The sequence below is a fragment of the Haliaeetus albicilla genome, chromosome 3 (genome assembly GCF_947461875.1).
Source record: "Haliaeetus albicilla chromosome 3, bHalAlb1.1, whole genome shotgun sequence".
Taxonomy (NCBI): Eukaryota; Metazoa; Chordata; class Aves; order Accipitriformes; family Accipitridae; genus Haliaeetus; species Haliaeetus albicilla.
In genome coordinates, this window is record NC_091485.1 from 9,374,446 (window position 1) to 9,394,487 (window position 20,042).

The 20,042-nt window shown below is 38.6% G+C and overlaps 1 protein-coding gene across 1 annotated transcript in view; it reads left to right on the forward strand.

The window, feature by feature from the left end:
• Positions 1–20,042, forward strand: part of CTNNAL1 (catenin alpha like 1) — a 63,018-nt gene that overhangs the window by 31,179 nt on the left and 11,797 nt on the right. Inside the window, exons 5-11 of the mRNA XM_069778777.1 lie at positions 2,065–2,154; positions 2,468–2,638; positions 3,671–3,871; positions 6,781–6,867; positions 10,431–10,589; positions 12,218–12,310; positions 12,619–12,769. Coding sequence (XP_069634878.1) covers positions 2,065–2,154; positions 2,468–2,638; positions 3,671–3,871; positions 6,781–6,867; positions 10,431–10,589; positions 12,218–12,310; positions 12,619–12,769 — 952 coding nt within the window. The remainder of the gene's footprint in view (positions 1–2,064; positions 2,155–2,467; positions 2,639–3,670; positions 3,872–6,780; positions 6,868–10,430; positions 10,590–12,217; positions 12,311–12,618; positions 12,770–20,042) is intronic.

A 20,042-nucleotide genomic window follows, 5' to 3' on the forward strand; every position in this document is an offset into this window, starting at 1 on the left:
GTGTTTGTTGTTTGATCTGCATATCTTCCAGAAGCCTGGGTGCATGTTATTTGAGATGTCCTTTGGTTTCAATCACTGTCTTCTGGCTCTAACTTTTCTGGCTTGTTACTCTGGTAGAGAATTTCTGTTGTTACTTGACAGAAACATTTGATGTTTGCACATAGTGAAGGGATTTGAAAGCTGAGTAATTATTTTAGAAAACTCCAAACATGAAATCTTTAGATCCTAATAAAGCATTTGCTTGGTGGGTTTTTTAATTATTATTATTATTATTATTATTATGGAATATTTTTCTAGGTTTAGATCAAAACCTTCTTATGTTGAGGTAATAGATTTTTACTTCTCACATGTAGCTACTATTTCAAAGTCTTTCATTCATGCAGGAAGCTTTTTGCTGCTATTTCCATGTAAATAAAAGGTTTGCTGAGGCTTAAGCTTCTGCTGTGAGCTCTAGTTGCTTCCCCTTGGCAGTCAAATCCTCCATTCAGAACTGAACCAGGGTCTGATACAGATATACAGAGTCCCTAATAGCCAGCAAAATTCAGAATTGAATTTGTATAAACAATTGGCCAACCTCATGCATCTCCTTTTACTGTTGATATGTTCTGGGTCTGCTAAGTACATGCTCAGTATCAAAGAATCAGTTCTGGAAAAGCTACATATAGTTAAAGGAAATACTTGCTTGGAAATGAACTCTCTTTATTTTTCCCTGAAATATTCATAGCAGTTGTTCCTTGGAAGGAGAAAGGTGCATTACTAGTAAGTGATATTTTTTCCAACTATTTTTGGGTTTCAGTGTTAACTGGTCTTTGACTCTCCCCTCCTTGCCTACATCACTCTTTTGGAAGGAGTGTTTCATTACTGCTTTCTAAATTGTCAAGACTTTCTTGATATGCTCACTTTACAGTGTGTAGGCTGCTATGTGACATTGTTAATTTTATTGGGAGGGAACATACCTTGAGGTATTTTTCCTTAGTTATAATAAGTATGCTGGAAACTCTTGAGTGTGGTCAGACTTATCAGAATGTAATGTCAGAATTTCAGAAATGAGCTGGTTTGAGGGTTTTTTTGGTTGGGGTTTTTTTTTTTAAATGTGGTGATTTTGATACTAAAGATTTTCTGTAGTTGCTAAATAAGATTTTTTATTTTTTTTTTAATAAAAATGTCAAAACAGACTGCTGCTGTGATTTATCTGGGGTTTGTTGGTTTGGGTTTTTTTTTGTAATCTAGGGTAAATTAGGATTAATTCCATCCTGTAAACTGTTCGCTTTTCAGCTGCTTCCGTTCAGTTGCCTGTTTAACACTGAAATAGCGCTCAGCTATCTTTGCGAGCATTGAGAAGATCTTGGTTGTAGCTGTGTAAATTCTTCTTGTTAGACTGTTTTACATGTTGAGGGATTCATGTCTTGCCATCTTCCCCCCCTCTTAGCCCCATTCCAATTTGGACTCTAAATTCTTCCCTGTTGAAGGACTTTTCTGGGGATATAATTCAGTTTTGCAGGTATATCCCTCTCCTTGGAGAGTTCTTGAAAAGTTTCTGTACTCAATGCCTTTCTTCAGAGGAATTGCTTTTTTAGCCTGTTAAAACTTTATTACTGGTATGTAGTAAATATAACACTCAACTAGACAAGAGATTTATTTTACTTTTCCTTCACTGCAGTACAATGAAAAGCTGGTGTTCTCTGTCCCTGCCTTACCCTCCCCCCATTTCAGAAAATATTTTTGTCAGCTATTCTTTTCCCCTCATTTTTCTGTTTTATGAATAATGCTATATGATAAAGATAGCAAAATTAGTGACAGTTTACATAACATGCTCTGTATCTATGAGATCTTCCTTCTTTGAAATCTGAATTGAATAGAGCTGAGAATAAATGCATAAATTAAAATCTGTCTGAAAAGCAAGTTCTAGATCATGAGTTTGGCTGAAAATAGCAGTTGTCAGACATAAAGAGGCTTTCTCACAACTCATCCATCTGCAAGAGTGTTTCCTTTTTCCAGTCTCACAAGCAGTTAACATTTTAGATACTGTGTAATATTCAGGTCAGTTTTTCTTTTGGTGTTTAGGATTTGAAGGATGAGAAGAAAAAGGCTAGAATGGCAGCATCTAGGGCTGTTCTTGAGAAGTGCACCATGATGCTCCTAACTGCTTCAAAGGTGAGTAAGTATGAGAGCTCTTGCACAACTTGGATAAATCACAGCGTATGACATCTGGCAGAATAGCTGACTCTTCTTTCTCAGCCCCACTTTAAACTTCATGCTAAAGAAGGGTGTAAGAGTAAAGAATGAGTACAGGAAAATCTTTATATTCTGAGTAACGGTATGAATTCTACTTAACACAATAGCAGTTTATCAGAAAGAATTTATCATATTCTAACACATTGTTTAGACTTGCCTGAGCAGGAAGCATTCATTTTGCTCTACTGCATGTGTACCCTTTCATAATACTTACTTTGCTTTCTTTAAAAAGACTTGTCTGAGGCATCCAGACTGTGAATCTGCTCGTATAAACAAAGACGGCGTTTTTCATCGGATGAGGTTAGCCTTGGAACAGGTAATAGAAATTGTAACTGACTCTAGACCAAACGGAGAAAATGAAATGGTCCCCATCAGCATATATTCTGGCATCAAAGAATTCAAGGTAAGAGTAGAAATAGCATTGTTTTCTATAGCCTAATGAATTGCCTCAAAACTAGAATTTTGAAGGAAAAAAAAAAAAGAATTTTAAATTCCAAATGGTGCATCTGCATCTTTTCAGCAGTGTTAACTTAAAGAACTGTCCCAAAATGTTAGAGAATCTGACAAGAGGTGATTATAATTTCATTGCCGTTGCCAAAATACACCTTCTGCTACTTGCCATCTCTTCCTGAATCAGAATGAATTAAGAACATTAGTTTTGTTGAGGTGATGCCTTGACGTTGAATAAACTTAAGTATCAAGATACTGATGAGAACTTCACTAAAATAGTTGTTGAAGAATTTTTGCTTTGTAATTGGAAATATTTTTAAAACTGTACACAAAAATATTCATCCAAACATTTAAAAGAGCAAACTGTCATTCAAAGGAAAATGTTATGTATTGAAATCGTATCTTGTAGCTCAGTTGATTTTTCCTGATAAAGGCTTTTCAAAATTTCATAGTCAGTTAAGAACAGTTAATGAACAACCATGCCTTCTTTCTTTGGAGCCTATCACTTTGATTTTCTTATTATTTTTATTTACTCCCCCTGCCCCTTTAGAATTTGGTTGAAATTTTTGAAAGTGCCTCAAAGTATTCAATTTGCTACATGCAAACTTTTAGAAAAATACTCCAAATAGATGATATGGATGTGGAAAGATCAAACCAAATCTGAATACACAATTTCTGAAACTTGCTGCACTTAACTTTTTATTGACAGCAGTAGGCAGTAGAACAGTAATGTATTTGCTGTTACTTCTGATAAGTGGCCAGTAATTTGCTGATGGTACTACATTAAAAAAAAAAAAAATCCCAAACCTTAAACCAGAGGTCTGGATACAAGCAAATTGTTGGATTACTCTGAAAATAAGTGAATAATAAAAAAAAAGCACTGAGGAGAAAAATAAAATGCAAAATCATGCATCTGCTTTCTGCATTTGTGTCACAACTGTATAACCACATAAATTCTCAAGGAACTGATATGCTTCTTTTTCAGAATAAGGTGGAGGGTCTTCGTGAGAATCTTTATTTTCTCTCAAAAGAGAACCTTTCGACAATGCTGGAAGTTATCCTGGAACATACGGAGGACTTCACAGACTCTGCCTATACCAGTCATGAGCACAGAGAACACATTTTGGAGCTGTCTAAACAGGCTAAAATGGAGCTAGAGCAGCTGGTTTCAGTGTGGATGCAAGCTGTAAGAGCTTTTTAGCAAAGTAAATCTTTTCACCTCTACTTTGGCAAGAAATTTTTAATGCAGTGTTTCTTCTGGTCTAGGAGGAAAGAACTGTGTCTATTCCTCTTAGTGAGAGCTGATCAAGGAAGCCAGAGTTTGTTCTGTGCTTCTGCAGCTTCAATACATTCTGTCTTCCCCCTGCCCCAGTGGTATCGCTTCATTGATTCTTTGATGGTTAAATTAGGCCACTAGTGGCAGTAGACTAATTTTAATGAAGCTGTAAGCGGAAACAAGAAGGCAAATGGAAGTATCATTGCACAGCCTTAAACAGTTAGGTCTTTTGGTTGAGTAGTTCAGAGACTTCAATTGTCCCATGGCAGTGACCACAGCGTCTGTTTCTTGTTTTCAACAGAATATTGAAAACACTTAAACTATTGATAAGGTTGAAACTATTGCAGTTCTAAAAAATGAACTGTTTTTTTGATCTTGTGGAGGGAGGGGAGAGTAAAGACACACTAAGACTTACAGGCAATTTTTTCCTTTTTACAAGATTTAAATGATGGTAGTTTTCCTTTTTAGAGAATAAGCACATTAAGCCTCCCCTGTCATTTGTCTTGTTCCTTGAAGATCATAGAAGATACATGCAGAAGGAGGAGGAAGAGCAGAGATGGAAAATGCAGTTTCTGTTTCTGACTTGGTTTTTTCAGTCTTGTTCCTGGGGAAACGTAGAGCATGAAATCTTATCGACCCTCTGAGATATGGCAGATGTGTACTAGTATAGGATACTTAACTGAGTGTATTACTTAATGAGAGAGCATTTTTGTTTCTTTTCTCCTCTTTGAATCAGATGCTGCAGTCAGGTGTTCTTAACGCAGTAATGCTGTTTAAAGAGCATATAAATCTTACTGATAATACAAATTTGTTATTACAGAGAAGACACATACAGAATGTTAATTGCATAGAATCCCCTAACTATAAGAAACTAAAACTGTGTTTAGCTTGGTGTTGGTGGTTAGCCCTGGAAAGCAAGGCTGTGTAAGTACTGCTCAGCAATAGCTAACACATACCTGTGTTATCAACACTGTTTTTATCACAAATCCAAAATAGCACCATAGCAGATCGTATGAAGAAAATTAATTCTGTCCTAGCCAAAACCAGTACACTTGGGTATTTCTAAGCTCTCTTACTGGTGGAAAATGATCACCTCTAAATAATATACATGCTACATTTCAAGTGATAGAAATGAGAGCCTAGTACAGAACTATGCATATATATGATCCGTGAAAATACTTGGGCGTGCACATGTGTGCTTATGCATTAAGTATTTTCATTAATAAGTAACCCAGCCTAGCTGTGACTGAAGATGCAGTAAGCAGATAAAATAGCATCAGCTCACTGAGGTGGCTTTTTAGTTTCAGCTAAGCAGCTTCATTGGAGGGTGGATATTTTCTGAGGGACTTAATGTAATTCAAGCAGGACTGTTGATTGAAAAAAAAAAATTATCGTGCCTTGGGGATACATGAATTGAGGGATGTGTAGAGCTCTTAGAGCACCCAATTATCTCCCTTTGCACTTGCCATACTTCCTTTTAGCAAGCGGAGTAACTGAGTCTTCAGTGAAGAGTGTATTTTAAAACAGAAGTGTCTTGTAACCTAGGTCAAGTCTAAATTAGACTGACATCACTGATCTGTTCTGTTTTGTCTTATTGTATGTTAATGAAAACTACCTGGAGCACAACAGATAATCTAATGCTATTGATTGAATCTTAAATGTTTCTGAAATCCTTCCTGTGTATGTTCGAGCTCATAAGATCGCAAGCTACTGTCTCATTTTAGGTTTTCCTGTAATCTTATTTTGGCTAGGCAATTCCTTCACTCATGTTTTTAAAAAAAAAAAAAAGTTGCACATAGAAGGAGTAAAAATGTGCGCATTCAATAAGTAAAAGAAATAAAAAGGATATGCTAGTGAGTGTAAAACATTATGCTCCTTGTGTTAAAAGTGATTTTGTGATGTTACACTTCTACAAACATTATGTAAAGGAAAGCATTAGATTTGAGAAACAGGTAGCTTTGAGACTTAGAATGGATAAGAATACCTGAGAAAATTATCATATTGGCTTGGGTGGGGTTTTTTTCCCTTTAAATAAAATGGAGGGTATGTGTGTCTATACCTACACACATTTTGGGTGTGTATGTTTATGTTAATTTAGACTCTGAGGGGCTAATTTTTTCTCAGCTATGGCCATGTTAACGGTCCCACCTAGGGATAACTGTTTCCAGTAGGTTTTGGAGGACAATGCAAAATTACTGCTACTTAACTCTTCTCGCAGTGTATGTCTCTTGACATTTGGGTTGTTCCATACATACGTGCTATTTGCAGAAGTGGGAACTCTGTCTTGAAGCTACCTCAACAAAATGTTGTTAGCTACTGTACTTGTTTAAGTTGGACAACGATCTAAAGACTTACAAGAATGCTTTAAGTAACTTTTTTGTAATTCAGTGTAGAACATTTGGTATAACACTTTAGGTACTACTTTATTTTAAAAGGGCATTTAAAAAAAATTTTAAAAAATGCCTTAAACTGTTGCTCTACTTCAGGATGTTTAGACAGAAGATTTTTGGAAGTTGTAAAGCTTAAGAAAACCCTTTTCCTGAAAAAAAGTTCAGTGAGGTTTAGAAGTAAATTCCTCTTCAACAGAAACAGTCAATTAGCTTGCATCACTATTATTTTTAGATTTGATTTGGTGATAAAAGTTTCTATAAAAGAATTTTTCAAGTAGAGTATAAACAAGATGTGTAAATGAAAACATTACATCTAGAAAGAAAGAGCTGTCTTCTAAAGCAACTTGAAGTAATGACACATGATGTGAACCTGGGATTTGCTGGGGTTTTTTGTGTAATGTTTTGTTGGTTGCTTTCTTTGGCTTGTAGCAAAACCAGAAGACAAAGGATCTCATGGAAGACTTGGAAGTAGCCATTTTAAAAACATGCCAGTGCATGAATGAACTTAAAAGAGAGGTAAGTCTAGTTTAAGCAAGCATAAACTGAATAAAAGCTGGAACTTCTTACTTGTATGTGAAGCTGTAAAATAGGACCCTGTACCCCAAAAGGCTAGTATCTGTTTGTAGACAAGAGTAGCTAAATCAGAATTATATCGGGGAGCTAGCATGCAGTTGTCTTCTGTGTCCTTACTTAGAACTGATGAGAAATCTGTTGGATACATACGCTCTTTGCTAACTCTGACAACAATAAAACAAGAGAAGTGTTTGGAAATAAGTACTATGTATATAATCATTAGTTCAGATGTAAAGGCTAACCTTTCCTTGGAGATGCATGCATCACTGTTTTAAATACTTTTTCTTGTAGTGTGTGCTTAAATGAGTAATTACATTTGTTGTTTGTTTGTACTTAACCTGTTCTATTGATTTCTATAGAAGAAATGTGTTATGACAGTGCCTTGTACTCAGGTATTTTTCTAGACAGTTGGCAGCTGCGTATGTGCCTGTTGTAAATCATTTTTTCCCTAAATGCAAGCATGCTGGGTGTCAGCTTACACATGTGAGATAGCTGCCTCATTTGGTACCTGGAATGCACTTGCTGATCAGGGTCCTCCCCTGCCACCCCTACGTCTCCCTTAATGGGTAGTATTGCTGCCTTGTCTGTTGCACAGATTTGAGCCAAATACAGAATTACTGGTTTCTGGCAGCTTCCAAAATATTTGCAAAGCATTCGGGTATCTTTTCAACTGCTTCATATTATTATTCCTTGAAACAGATGGAGAAATGAAGACTAAGGACAGTGAGGGTTTCAATACTAGGCTACAGAGCAGTGCAAAGATGTTAGAGAAGTATAGTGGACTTGCTTAGACTGAGCTCTCAGCTGCTGTGACTGGAAAACCTCAACTGCTCAAAAAATCATGCTGCATATTTTTTAATAGAGGCAAAATGAGAAATCTTGGCTTCTAGATTATAATTCCTGCAGCTGTCCTGAAGATTTGAACAGTGCTTTGAATCTATTTCAGTTGCAGTTAAGTGCTTTGCACTTCTGCTGTCAGGCAGTGTGTTGGGCTCCCAGAAAATGGAGGATACATAATTTGTGCACTTTTCTTAATAGTTTTTTCTTTGGTCACCATTATGTAGGAAGTCAGTAGCAGAGCTTTTCTGGAGTGACATTCAGCTGCTTTAACTGTAAGATCATCCTTTTTGAGTAACATCGTTCCTGTGTGCTGAATGAGGAGGAAGGGTTCCCAGTCAAAATAGTATGTGACTATGTAATTGCATGGATCATAAAGCCAAAGGTGGCTGGAATATAGTATGTGGCAGAAGGCATTAATATCTTGTATTTTCTTGCAGCTCCATAAATGTAAATCTTACCATATTGTCCTACCCACAGGTTTCTATTTATGAAAATGTCATGCAACAAAGACTACACATTTACCACACTTAAGTTAAAAAATTGTCAGGTGACAATAATAGAAAATTACCTTCTGTAAACCAGCTAACAGAGGTGGCATAAAATACAAAATAGTGGGTTACCTATGCCCTGTGATGTAGCTCCATATGAAAAGCAGTGCAGGTGAAAACATAGCACGCTGTTTTAGAAATTGCAGAGCAAATGTGAGTGGGTGTGGATTTCTAGACTAACAAATGCTAAGTTCTATATGACTTGATTTGGTGACCTGTAGAGTATGAAAGCTTGCTTAGTAAGAGCTTTTTTAAAATGCACAGGATTCATGCTACTCGTAGAAGTAAATCTAGAGTACTATGTCATTTTCATTGTTCTCTGTGTAGTGACTGGGTTGATCCCAGAGTAGCCATGCTTCTGTATGTGGCTGAGGAGGACTGTCCTGTCAGTCTGACTCTCGGTGCTGCAGTGTATCAGTCAGCAACCAGGATCTCTGCTGGTGAAATTTAAGTATTGTGACTAATTAAAATGGTTTTGAGAGCCTGGGTGGCTGAGAACACAAGACAGCCTTGTTAAAAGTAGTTATTTCCCATCTCTGTCACTTTATGGAAGAAACAAAAGGTACGTTCCTTCCTTGAGATGATTTTCCTGCTAATGATCAGAGGCAGCATTAAGTAGAAGTAAATTTCTTTTTTGGATCAGGATGAAAAGAATCTCTAATGAAAAGGTAATCTGTCTGTAGCCTATATATAAATGAGAATTGCCAGTTCCTACTCTAACATTGCAAGCCTTGCAGATGTCCTTTCTTCAGAGCTGACTTCATTTCTGAGATTAGTGGTTTGTGCTAATTTTTAATGGCATGCGAGCAACACTATATAAATAGTTTATAACAGGTTGTCAAAGTTTTTTGTTCTTTTTTCAAAAAAACAGTCACAGCAGGTTTTGAGGCAACAATTCAGGTTTCTTGCATGAAATTAAAAAACAAAAAAACCCCCAAACCCAAGCCCCTTAATTCTGGACTGCACAGGAACTACTGCCAGGGGAAGAGGGTAAAAATAGGTAGAGTCCAGTGGAATAAAAAAACCCAACATACTGTTCTAGTAAACATTCTCATCTCTACAGAGTCAAGGCCCACCAATGTCACAATTTCAAGCTCATTGCATTCATAAGAACTTGAAAAATAACTTTCTTCTTGAACAGCCAAGTTTGTTGTATATTCAGTGCAGTCCAGCAAAGTGAGTGTAATATTACAAGACTTACAATAGTCCTATGAGCATAAGAATGCTCTGCTATTTCTGAAGAGGTTGCTATTTTGTTTTTCCCTATGTTTTTAAAATGGGGCTGATTACAGGGCATAGGTAAACCTACTATGACTAGTCACTGGGAACTAGCAGCAGCTGTCGCTGATAGCTGTTGTCAGGCGGAGTCCTTCACAGCACAATTTCAGCAGATCCCTAGGTCTGAAAGTGTATCTGGATTTAGGGATGTGTTTCAAGGGGGAGCTCCTTGCTTGTTGGGAGTATAGGGAGAGTGTTTGAGGCTTCCTCAAGACCCATCTCTGGCTTCAGTCTCCTTGCAGAAAAGATGCTTTGTGCTTTTCTAAGGCTGTGTCACAAGCTGATTATATTCAAGCTTTTCTTTGCATCACTGAGAATTAAATGTATTCATAGGAACTTAATTTTTAATATATTATTAACTCAGGTGCTGTGTGGCTTCGGTCTGATTCACACAGTTTAATGTGTGTTCTTCATGAGAAGTGGCCATTGTGCCATGCTTATGCTGAACTTGTTGCCTCATGAATTCATGCACCTGTTTTTTTTCCCAGCTGTAACATTATCAGAAAGCAGCAGTGTGATAACTTCATGTCCTCATTTTACCCAGCTGCTCTTTTGTTTCTCTCCATATTTGGTTGTGGGGTTTTGTTTTTTGGGTGGGTTGGTTGGTTTGTTTGTTTTTTGGGGGCTTTTTCGGAGTGCAGTGGATTTTATCTTGTACTTTGAATAGTAATTGAAGAATTAAAGCCCCAGATAATATGGAGGCTGTATATGAGCTTTCATGGCAGTAAATTTTTTGCTTCTTGGAAAAATCAATCTCTTAAGTTTATTCGATTTGGTACTGGATGAATTTTTTTTTCCTTCCAAGGTTTATCTCTCTCTCTTCTTTTAATGCTACTCAAGGTCCACAGTGCAGCAACATCTTTGGCAGCAGATCTGCTAAAATACCATATGGATCATATGGTTCTCAAAGCATTAAAAATCACAGGAGTAGAAGGAAATCTTGAAGCTGTAGCAGAATATACTTGCAAGCTATCAGAGCAGAAAGAACAACTTGTTGAGGTGAGTTCAAGACTGGTTTAATTTTGTAAGGCACTTGGAAAATGAGTGGCCAGATTTGTCTTAGTCTGTTCTTTAGGAAGGCTTTGGTCTGTGTTTTTGTAACTTTTATTTTATTTTCCTAGTATACTGTTGAATTTTGTATTGTTCGTGGTAGGGTCTGAGCCAGAGGTGTCACTGTTGCATACAGTTGTTATAGAAGGGATGTACAGTTGTACTCAATTCTCCTCCTGGATCTAGACTCAATCTGTACATATATATATATATAGGGGCTAAAATATTCATTAAAAAAATAGGTTTCTAGATCCAAGTAGAGATGATAGCCTTTTTCTTTCAAGCACTAGGCTTCCAGCAACAGCTGACTGCAAAGACACATTTTAAGAATGCTGGGAATGTAAGGTTAAGGTTTTTTTTAATGCAGTGAACTGGACTGTTTTGAAGATCTTGTGTAGTTTTTATCAGTCAAGAGGGCCACAGAAAAGCTTTTCTCCTTTGTGAAAAGCAGCATGTATGTTTCATGTACTAATACATTCATAGTTTCGTATTGTAGTATTCACACATGCGAACAAATAGAACTTCCAAGACTACAGAGAGTTCATGGCTCTTAGGAGTGCCTGTGGAGAGGATGCCTGCCACGTATACCTTGTTGCTCTCTCGTCTGACAGACGAGCAGAAGTAACTGTACCAGTAGGAGACATACAAAGATATATCATTTTGATCTGGAATATGGTGATGCTAGCAGCTATACTTGCATGGCATCTAATACTCGTTAATTAAAAATTCTGATACCATATGGGGCTTGAGGATTCATCCCAGAAGTATGAATATGCAGAAGCAACACCCTTAAACTTCTGGGACTGGCAAATCAATGCTGTGGATTTTTAACTCCAGCTTTGATGTTCCCTTTTTGTGTGACTAATTAGTGTTCCAGTGAGACACTGATTTTTTTTTTTTCCTTTTTCCCCCAGCATAACCATGAGGTTAAATAGTGTTTGTATGTGAGGCCTTATAGCGTTTCTGATGATGGACAGTGCAGTTAGTTTCATAAGTGCTGTCTCTGTCTGTTTAAATTCTCCTTTTGATCAGAAAACTCAATGTTTCTTCTCAACCCAAAGTGCGCTCTTAATATTAATTAAAAAAAAAAAAAGATTACTATATTTTGCTTAATGCAAAAGGAAGCGGTATTTCTTCCCTAAATTAATTTGATGCTGATTTGCTCAAAGATAATTCAGTCCCCTGGATGATGAAAGCCTAAATTTTCCACATGGTTGCTAATTGCCAAGTAAGCCTGTTTTGGTGAAGTAATTTATGGTACAGTTTTTCCAAGTTCTGTAGGTGTCTGATTACTTTCAGGTTTATTCAGTCATAAGTATGTGAAGTTGTTGTTGTTTTATTTTTATTTATTTATTAAGACTTTTTCTTTCTCTTGGTGATTTTCTACACATTCCAAGTCAGGATTTAGCCCTGTTTTTTTATTGTAAATGCTCCCTGAGAAACACCCAGTTGTGTGGTCCCCAATAAGTTTCTGAAAGGACTATAAATAACTTTGTGTGTGTGTGTTTGTTTAATAATAATAATTAAAGCATATTTTTTACCATTATCTTCTCTTTAAATTTATAAAAAATATTTAGATGTGTCGCTTATTGAGGCATGTTTCTGGAACTGAGCCCCTCGAGATTACTTGCATACATGCAGAAGATACGTTTCAGGTCACTGGCCCACAGGTATGTTTAGCTTTTATCTGGCCACTTCTACTGGGCATAAATCAATAAAAATTACTGGTATGAATTTTTTGGAGACCTAATGTTGAACTGTTCAAAGCAGTCTAAGAAACAGTTACACTTTAATGTTGGGTGGTAGCTAAAAGAGTGCACAAGGAAGATCATCAAGCCTGCAAATGTCAGATGAATACACTAAAAAGACATAATAGTAGAAGTTTAATTTTGTGTTTTGGCTGTGAAGGCATTTGTAAATTTCTGTGCAACACTATGTGCTAGGACATTCAGTAGCAAATACTTTGTTCTCTGTCCAGATAATTTCTGCTGCAGAAACACTGGCATTACATCCATCTAGCAAGATTGCAAAAGAAAATCTTGAGGTGTTCTGTGAGGCCTGGGAGTCTCAACTGAGTGACATGTCTATGTTGTTAAGAGAAATCAATGATGTGTTTGAAGGAAGAAGAGGTAAGAGTGCTATGTAGAAATAAAAAAAATGCAGTTTTCAAAACATGTAGTCTAAGAATTTTAAGTGTGATTTAGGAAATACTGTTTTCTTAAGAGAAGACCACAATAAATAGTCCCACATCCCATATGGCAATGTGGAATCTAGATGGCAATGCACAAATACTTTGGTTTTGTATAGGTGTCAAATTAAGAGTGCTTATTGGATTCTTTTCAAAGAAAAACAGCCAAAAATGTAAAGGCCTGATGTGTAAAATTAGGTGTGTTTTAACTTTCTGCACTGTGATTAGTTCCAGCAAAATCAAATGGAACTGTTCAAAGGACACAGAAGTATTCAACACAGCTCTTTGGCAGCAGTGTCCAAATATTAGGGGTGCAGGGCTTTCATCCCACCTTCTGGTTTGTCTAGGACCTATCAGTTCATGACAATCAACATATAACTTGAATTGTGTGACATGTTTAATTCATTTCCTGTATTTCTGGAAAATATATATACATATATATATTCTATACTGTCAGCTTGCCTTGTATTCACTTCATAATATAGTGAATGTAGTTATTTGATTTTTAAACTGCTGTCCTTTCTCCTGGATGGAATCTCTGACGACTCTGCACAATCTTGGGATATTTTCTCTGGTTGGTAAGTTTATTGGTATTTGTACAACATGTAGAAGAAAACCTTGGAATCTTAAGAAAAAAATCTGTGTTTACTTTTAGCATAGGGTAATTTACCTTTAAAATGGAAGCCATTTTGTTTTTCATTTTTGTCTGACAATTTTTTTTCAAATTACGTCTTTAGTGTAGCCTGTCATACTTCTTGCGGCTACGTGTTTGTTTCAGTCTTTCAGGTATAATTGCATACAGATAGAATGTAATATATAATAATAAAGAATGTCTTGTATTTTTAAGAAAATCACTCAGGTTTAAAAGTTTAGATTTAGTTAAATACAGGGACTTCATTTTTTTTGTATCTAAGATACAGAAAAAGTAAATCCTTATTCAGGTTAGATGACACTTTATCAATGATACAATATTTCATCTTGCTATTAACGTGAGACCTTTTTTCATTTTTAGAGTTTGTTAGTTTAACTTCCTATACTCGCTCAGGTTTTTGTGTGAACAGTTCTTTTCTGCCAGCTTTGTTGTGAGGACAGTAAACAACCAACTACAGGGCAGTGATATCTTATATTGTTGCTGCTGGTTGCTAGGTGAATGTATGAGTGAGCCTGAAGACTTGTAAAGGGAAAGCATATATTGAATTTCTGAGTGGGTTTACAATAATTGTGTGTAGCGCAGGTTATTGGGAATTTGAGGTGTTTGAGAAATAAATTATTGTTATCCTACTTGTTCTTCCACCTTGGTCTGGAATGCCATATAAAGATGTGTAGCAATCAGAGATCCTGTTTATGGGCCTTTTAACTTTCAGTGTTTTTTTTGTTTGCTTGGGGAGCCAAGGACGCACTGACTTTCTTTAAACATAGCATTAAATTGTATATAGTGCAACTTAAAATATGGTATTACTCTAACATTAATGTGTTACAAAATATTTGGAATTTGCGGGGCTGATCATGCAGTATCTGATTTTTTTCATATTCATACAATGGTCTAGCAGGGTTGAATTTTTATATATGTGTGCATGTGTGTGTATACATATATATGTATTACTGTATTTAAAAATAATAGGATGAGAATCATGCAGCCACAGCAAAGCATATACTTGGCTCTCCAAACAAATAGTTCTTGAAGTGTTGTGGCAGATTCCCAGCCTCTCCTGTAGTTAGTAACTTTTTCCTCTTGTGACTGTTGACAGCAGGTAACAGCCATTTTCTGCAAATGGTACTTTTCAGTTTCTTTAAAGCATTATTTCACAAGGCAACCCAATGTCATTGCTTGAAGGAGAGAGAAGAGAATGGGTAGGTGTAGCTAAGCATGTCGGAGGCTATAGTGTGTGTGGGCCTGGGTGCAGTGAAGACTGTCTTCTCCTGTTTGGCATAGCCAGATGAGTCTGTTCTTGTTAATGTCTCAGTCTCTCTTTCAGCATAAAGTGTTCCGATACCACCATTGGCAAGATAGTAAGCATAGCTTCTGTTCTTTATGTGGCCTCAGGTGTGTTAGGTCTTGTATTGCCAAAACGATGCTTAAGAAATCACGCCTTTGTTTTCCTTGTCTTATGGCCCGGCCCAGTAAGGGACTTCTCTCTGAATCTGGATTGTTTTGTATTAACTGTCAGTTATCTCCTTAGAAATAATCTGGTCTCCTATATCCACCCGTCTTCTACAAAGTTTTCCTCTGTATTGCGGGCTGATCTTTTTTTTGTTTGCTTGTTTTCTCTTGTTGGACTTCAGAGTGACTCTTGTCAAAAAAAAAAAAAAAAAGGAGAAAAATTTCACCCAAATACCCACACCTTTTTGCTTCCAGAAAATACCCTAACGTTACCTTGCCACTTTCAACATTATTTTCTCCTAGAAAACACGACTGATGACCCAATAAATAAATTAAACTAAAATATTTGTTTGCTAAGAGATTAGAGGAGTGGCATTCACAAAACTTTTGCCTCCAAACACAATGAAGTTTCACAGTATTTTACAAGATTTTATTCTTCTTGTAACTCATGATACTTGTTGAGGTTGGTAAAAGTGTCTTTATTTTACAGACTAAAATGTAACAAGTGCTTTATTCCTAGTAGAATTGTGATTGTGTGTAACAAGATAGAATTACAGTAAGAAGGTATATATTTTTTTTTTTCTCCTCGGTTTAAAAACTTGTATTTTTGTACTACAAATTTAAATGTTTGGCTTTGTTAGCGAGTTCAGAATACAGCTCAAGAGGCAAAAATTGAATGGTGACTAAATGTGCTGGACACATCAAATAAAAGAAGCATTTTTCTGATTACAGTAGATTCACATTGTTTCTACTCATTTCTTTATTTTTATGAGCAATTGCGTAACTCCATATCCAGTGTTTCTTTCATATCAGCAAATGAAGTATTTCTCATACTGAGGCCAAAACTCACATAGATAGAGAGCCAGATTTAGCTTGGAAGTGAAGCAATATTTTACTCAATTTTAATGTAATCGCACCAGATCATGCCTAAATTGAAATGGGCTTGGCTTGGGGAGGGGGGTGCACATGCACGTAGGGGTGGGGGAGGTTGACGAGCACACCACAGCTCAGTGACCCTCCCGTGTATTTTGAAAATGTTCCTGTGCTGTGCCAAACTGTACAGCGAGGTAGCGTTTGCCTTTTTTTGCTTAATCCTAAAACACTTTGTCATGGTTTAAGCCCAGCCGTCAATGAAGCACCATGAGGCCGCTTGTTCACTCCTCCCCGCCCCCTCCAGTGGGACGGGGAGGAGAATCAGAAAGGAGAAAGGGGAGAAAAAAATAAAATAAAAATGGAACCTCGTGGGTGAGATAAGGACAGTTTACTGCAACAACACAAGAAGTTACAACGACAACAATAGTACTAATAAAAGAATATACAAAACAAGTGATGCACAGTGCAACTGCTCACCACCCAGAACCTGATGCTCTACCACTTCCCCCACAGAGAGCAAGCGAGAGACCACCCCCCCAGCCCACTCCCCAGTTATATACTGAGCATGATGTCACATGATATGGAATAGCCCCTTGGCTCGTTGAGGTCAGCTGTCCTAGCTGTGTCCCCTCCCAGCTTCCTGTGAAAATTAACTCTATCCCAACCAAACCCAGGACATTATCCACCCCTTATTCTATACCATCTACATCATGGCCAGATCCTACACTTTCCAATTAATCACTGCCACTTTCCCTGTCTTTGAGATATATATACAGATATAGATATATATATGTACACCCACCCACATGAATAGCGTTCCCTTAGTCTATGGTCCATCCCTCTACTGTGTCCATCGATTTTATTTAATCCATGACTTTGGGGCTCTGTCTGTCATAATAGTCCTTCAGGGTAGGAGAGATGGTATATGGTGTTGGATTGTTGCCTGCTGCCTCCGGAGCTTGCACCTGGTGTCTTTGGTGCAACCCATGCCCGTGGTCTGCGGGTTGAAGATGTTGATCTTGAGGAAATTGCTGGGCACCAGTTCAAGTTCCATCACTGCTGCGCTTTGCTCAGTTTCAAAGTCCATCCTTCAGTCATTTGGGTAATTCTTAAGGTAATACCATTGATATGGCATATAGCTACTATAGATGTAAAGACATACAGTGGCAGGGTTATTTAGCAAATAACATCACCCAGTCTAATTCACTGGCTATTCTCTCCCAAAATCAAATCTCCTTGAGGTACACATTGAACTTCCCCATCCTTCTGCATCACCCACCAAGTGCACTCAGGTCCTTGAGCAAAAGCAATCCCGCAGGTGAGTTTATCTTTGCCCGAGGCAGGACTAACCCAGACTGTCTTCCCTAACATACTCTTTGTGCCCAGTACATGGACTTTATCTCCTCCTACAGTATGTGGAAGTCTTGGTTGGGCAGGGCCAGCCTGATTGGCAGATTGTCTAGTATTAACTGATGAGGTGGCTTTTGCTAAGTGTGTATCCCAATGTTTGAAAGTGTCATCCCCCATTGCTCTCAGTGTAGTCTTCAACAGTCCCTTGCATTGTCCGATTTTTCTAGAGGCTGGTGCATGGTAGGGGATGTGATATACCCATTCAATGCCATGCTCTTTGGCCCAGGTGTCTATGAGGTTGTTTTGGAAGTGAGTCCTGTTGTCTGACTCAATTCTTTTCTGGGGTGCCATGTTGCCATAAAACTTGTTCTTCAAGGCCCCGGATAGTGTTCCTGGCAGTGGCATGGGGCACGGGATATGTTTCCAGCCATCCAGTGGTTGTTGGCACCATTGTAAGCACATGGTGCTTGCCTCTGGGGGTTTGTGGGAGTGTGATATAGTCAATCTGCCAGGCTTCCCCATGTTTATATTTCAGCCATCACCCTCTGTACCACAGGGGCTTGATCCTCTTGGCTTGCTTAATTGCAGCACGTTTCACATTCATGTATAACCTGTGCAATAGTGTCCGTGGTCAAGTCCACCTCTCGATCACAAGCACATCTATATGTTGCATCTCTTCCCTGATGACCTGAGATATTATGGGCCTACCAAACTATAAATAGCTCACCCTTATGTTGCCAGTCCAGGTCCACCTGATCCACCTGCAGGTTGTTTTGATGTTCTTCCTTGATGGGGTCTCTTTCCTTCACACCTGACGGAAGTTGCCTCCAGAGGCTGAGGACTTGTGTCTTTCTCCCAATTGCCTTGTCATTGTCCCCTTCCGTAGGCAGGGAACCCAGCTGCTTGGCTTCCCTACCCTCTAATTCCAAACTACTGGCCCCATTATCCCAGCATCGGAGTGGCCAGGTAACAATGTGCTCACCTGGATGGCTGCCAAAATCTTTTTGCATATTGTGCAACTCAGGGATAGATATCGGGTGATTATTTCGGGTTCTGCCTCTTCCTCCTGTTCTCCTGATGACCGTGGTTCACCTTCATCCCTCACTAAGCAAACTGATTTCTTTGTGTATTTCTTCTTCTGTATAGGGGCGACTGATACTGGCACAGGTAGGTTCTCTGGTTCAGCCGCAGTGCCTGTTGCTGGGGTTTGAATAGCCACGGTGCCTGTAAGTCTGTTTTCCATCCTTTCCGCTTGAGGGTGCTTCATCAGTGTTTGGTAGATACTGGCCAGTGCCCAGCACAGTGTGGTAAGTTGTGTCTCCCTGGAATAGCCACAGCATTTTCCTTTCAAATATTCTACCACTTTATCAGGGTCCTGTAGTTGTTCGGGAGTGAAGTTCCAAGCCACTGAAGGTGAGAAGTTCTCTAGATACCTGCCCATGTTCTCCCACATGCCATGCCACCCATGAATATCCAGCCTTGGGGCAGATCTCTGGGTCGTATTCTTAAAAAAACTTTTTTGTAGTGCTAAACAAGACCTGAAACACATTCAGGAGACATAGCAGTAACAGCATGCTGGCTTGCACATCCCAAGGATAATCAGAATTCTCGAAAGCTGTTGTAATGACCCTGGAGCCGGAAGGGGAGGTGAGCGAACTGGAGGAAGTATCCCCCCTGACTTCCCCATAGGTTGGGTGCCATTACCAATAAATTCAGATAGAAGGCGCCCAAGGTATAGGAATGATATCAGCGTTGCATACAATACCAGCTCATGACCAGTGATGTAATCATTTCAAAAATCGACATTACCCAGTATAGCAAAATGATAATCCAGATCCCTCTCCCAGAGGTGATAAACATCACTGCAGGGAATACATAGAGCATGTAAGAACTTACGCAACACAACCATGTGAACAAATGAGCCAACGTGACCAGCGACTGTTTAATTAATACAAGAAATGTGTATAACAAGTCTGTTTTAACACACTCTGGCCAAATCTGTCGTTATTTCAACCCTTCATGCCCCATGTTGCGTGCCCAAAAGGACTGTTGTGGTTTCAGCCCAGCCAGTAACAAAGTACCAGGTGGCCCCTCTGGTGGGATGGGGAAGGCAATCAGAAAAGAGAAAGTAAGGGGCGGGGGGGGATGGAACCTCGTGGGTTGAGATAAGGGCAGTTTGCTGGCACAACACAAGGAGAGAAGTTACAACAACAATAGTACTAATAAAAGAATGTACAAAAAGGAGTGATGCACAGTGCAACTTCTCGCCACCCCATCTCTCGCTCCTTGGCTAGTTGAGGTCAGTTGTCCCAGCTGTGCCCCCTCCCAGCTCCCTGGCCAAATTAACTCCATCCCAGCTGAGGCCAGGACACAGGTTTTAGGGTGATGGGGGGGGGCTGTTCTGCACAGGGTTGGTGCTGGAAGGGGTGAGGGCCCCCGGGGAGGGGGGGGGCTGGTTCAGCTGCCAAGGGATCAGTTTGTTCTCAGAATTGCTAGTTTAGGTTAGAGATTTAACTGGGAGGCTCTTGCACTTTGAGATGAATCACCTAACGGAAGTGCCTCTCATTGATCCGATCTGCTGGATGTCAGCCAATCTCTCTTTTTTTTTTCCCCCCTAACTTTTTGGTTTCAACATGCTGGAGAAGAATGTGAATAATCCCCAGATTGCTCCCTTGTAACTTGGTCAGAAGTGAGAGAGTGATTTATGAAGAGAACTTCCTTTTTGGCCCTCCCCTTTTGTTTTGCCTACTTAATTTGAGGGGAGTTAAATGATCATGAGGATTTGGGGGGGACATAGTTGATGAATAGGGGATACAGATGAGAACTTCAGAATTTAGAAATTAGAGTTCTAGAAAGAAGGGTGAAGCAGGGATGCAGCCATCCTACTCTC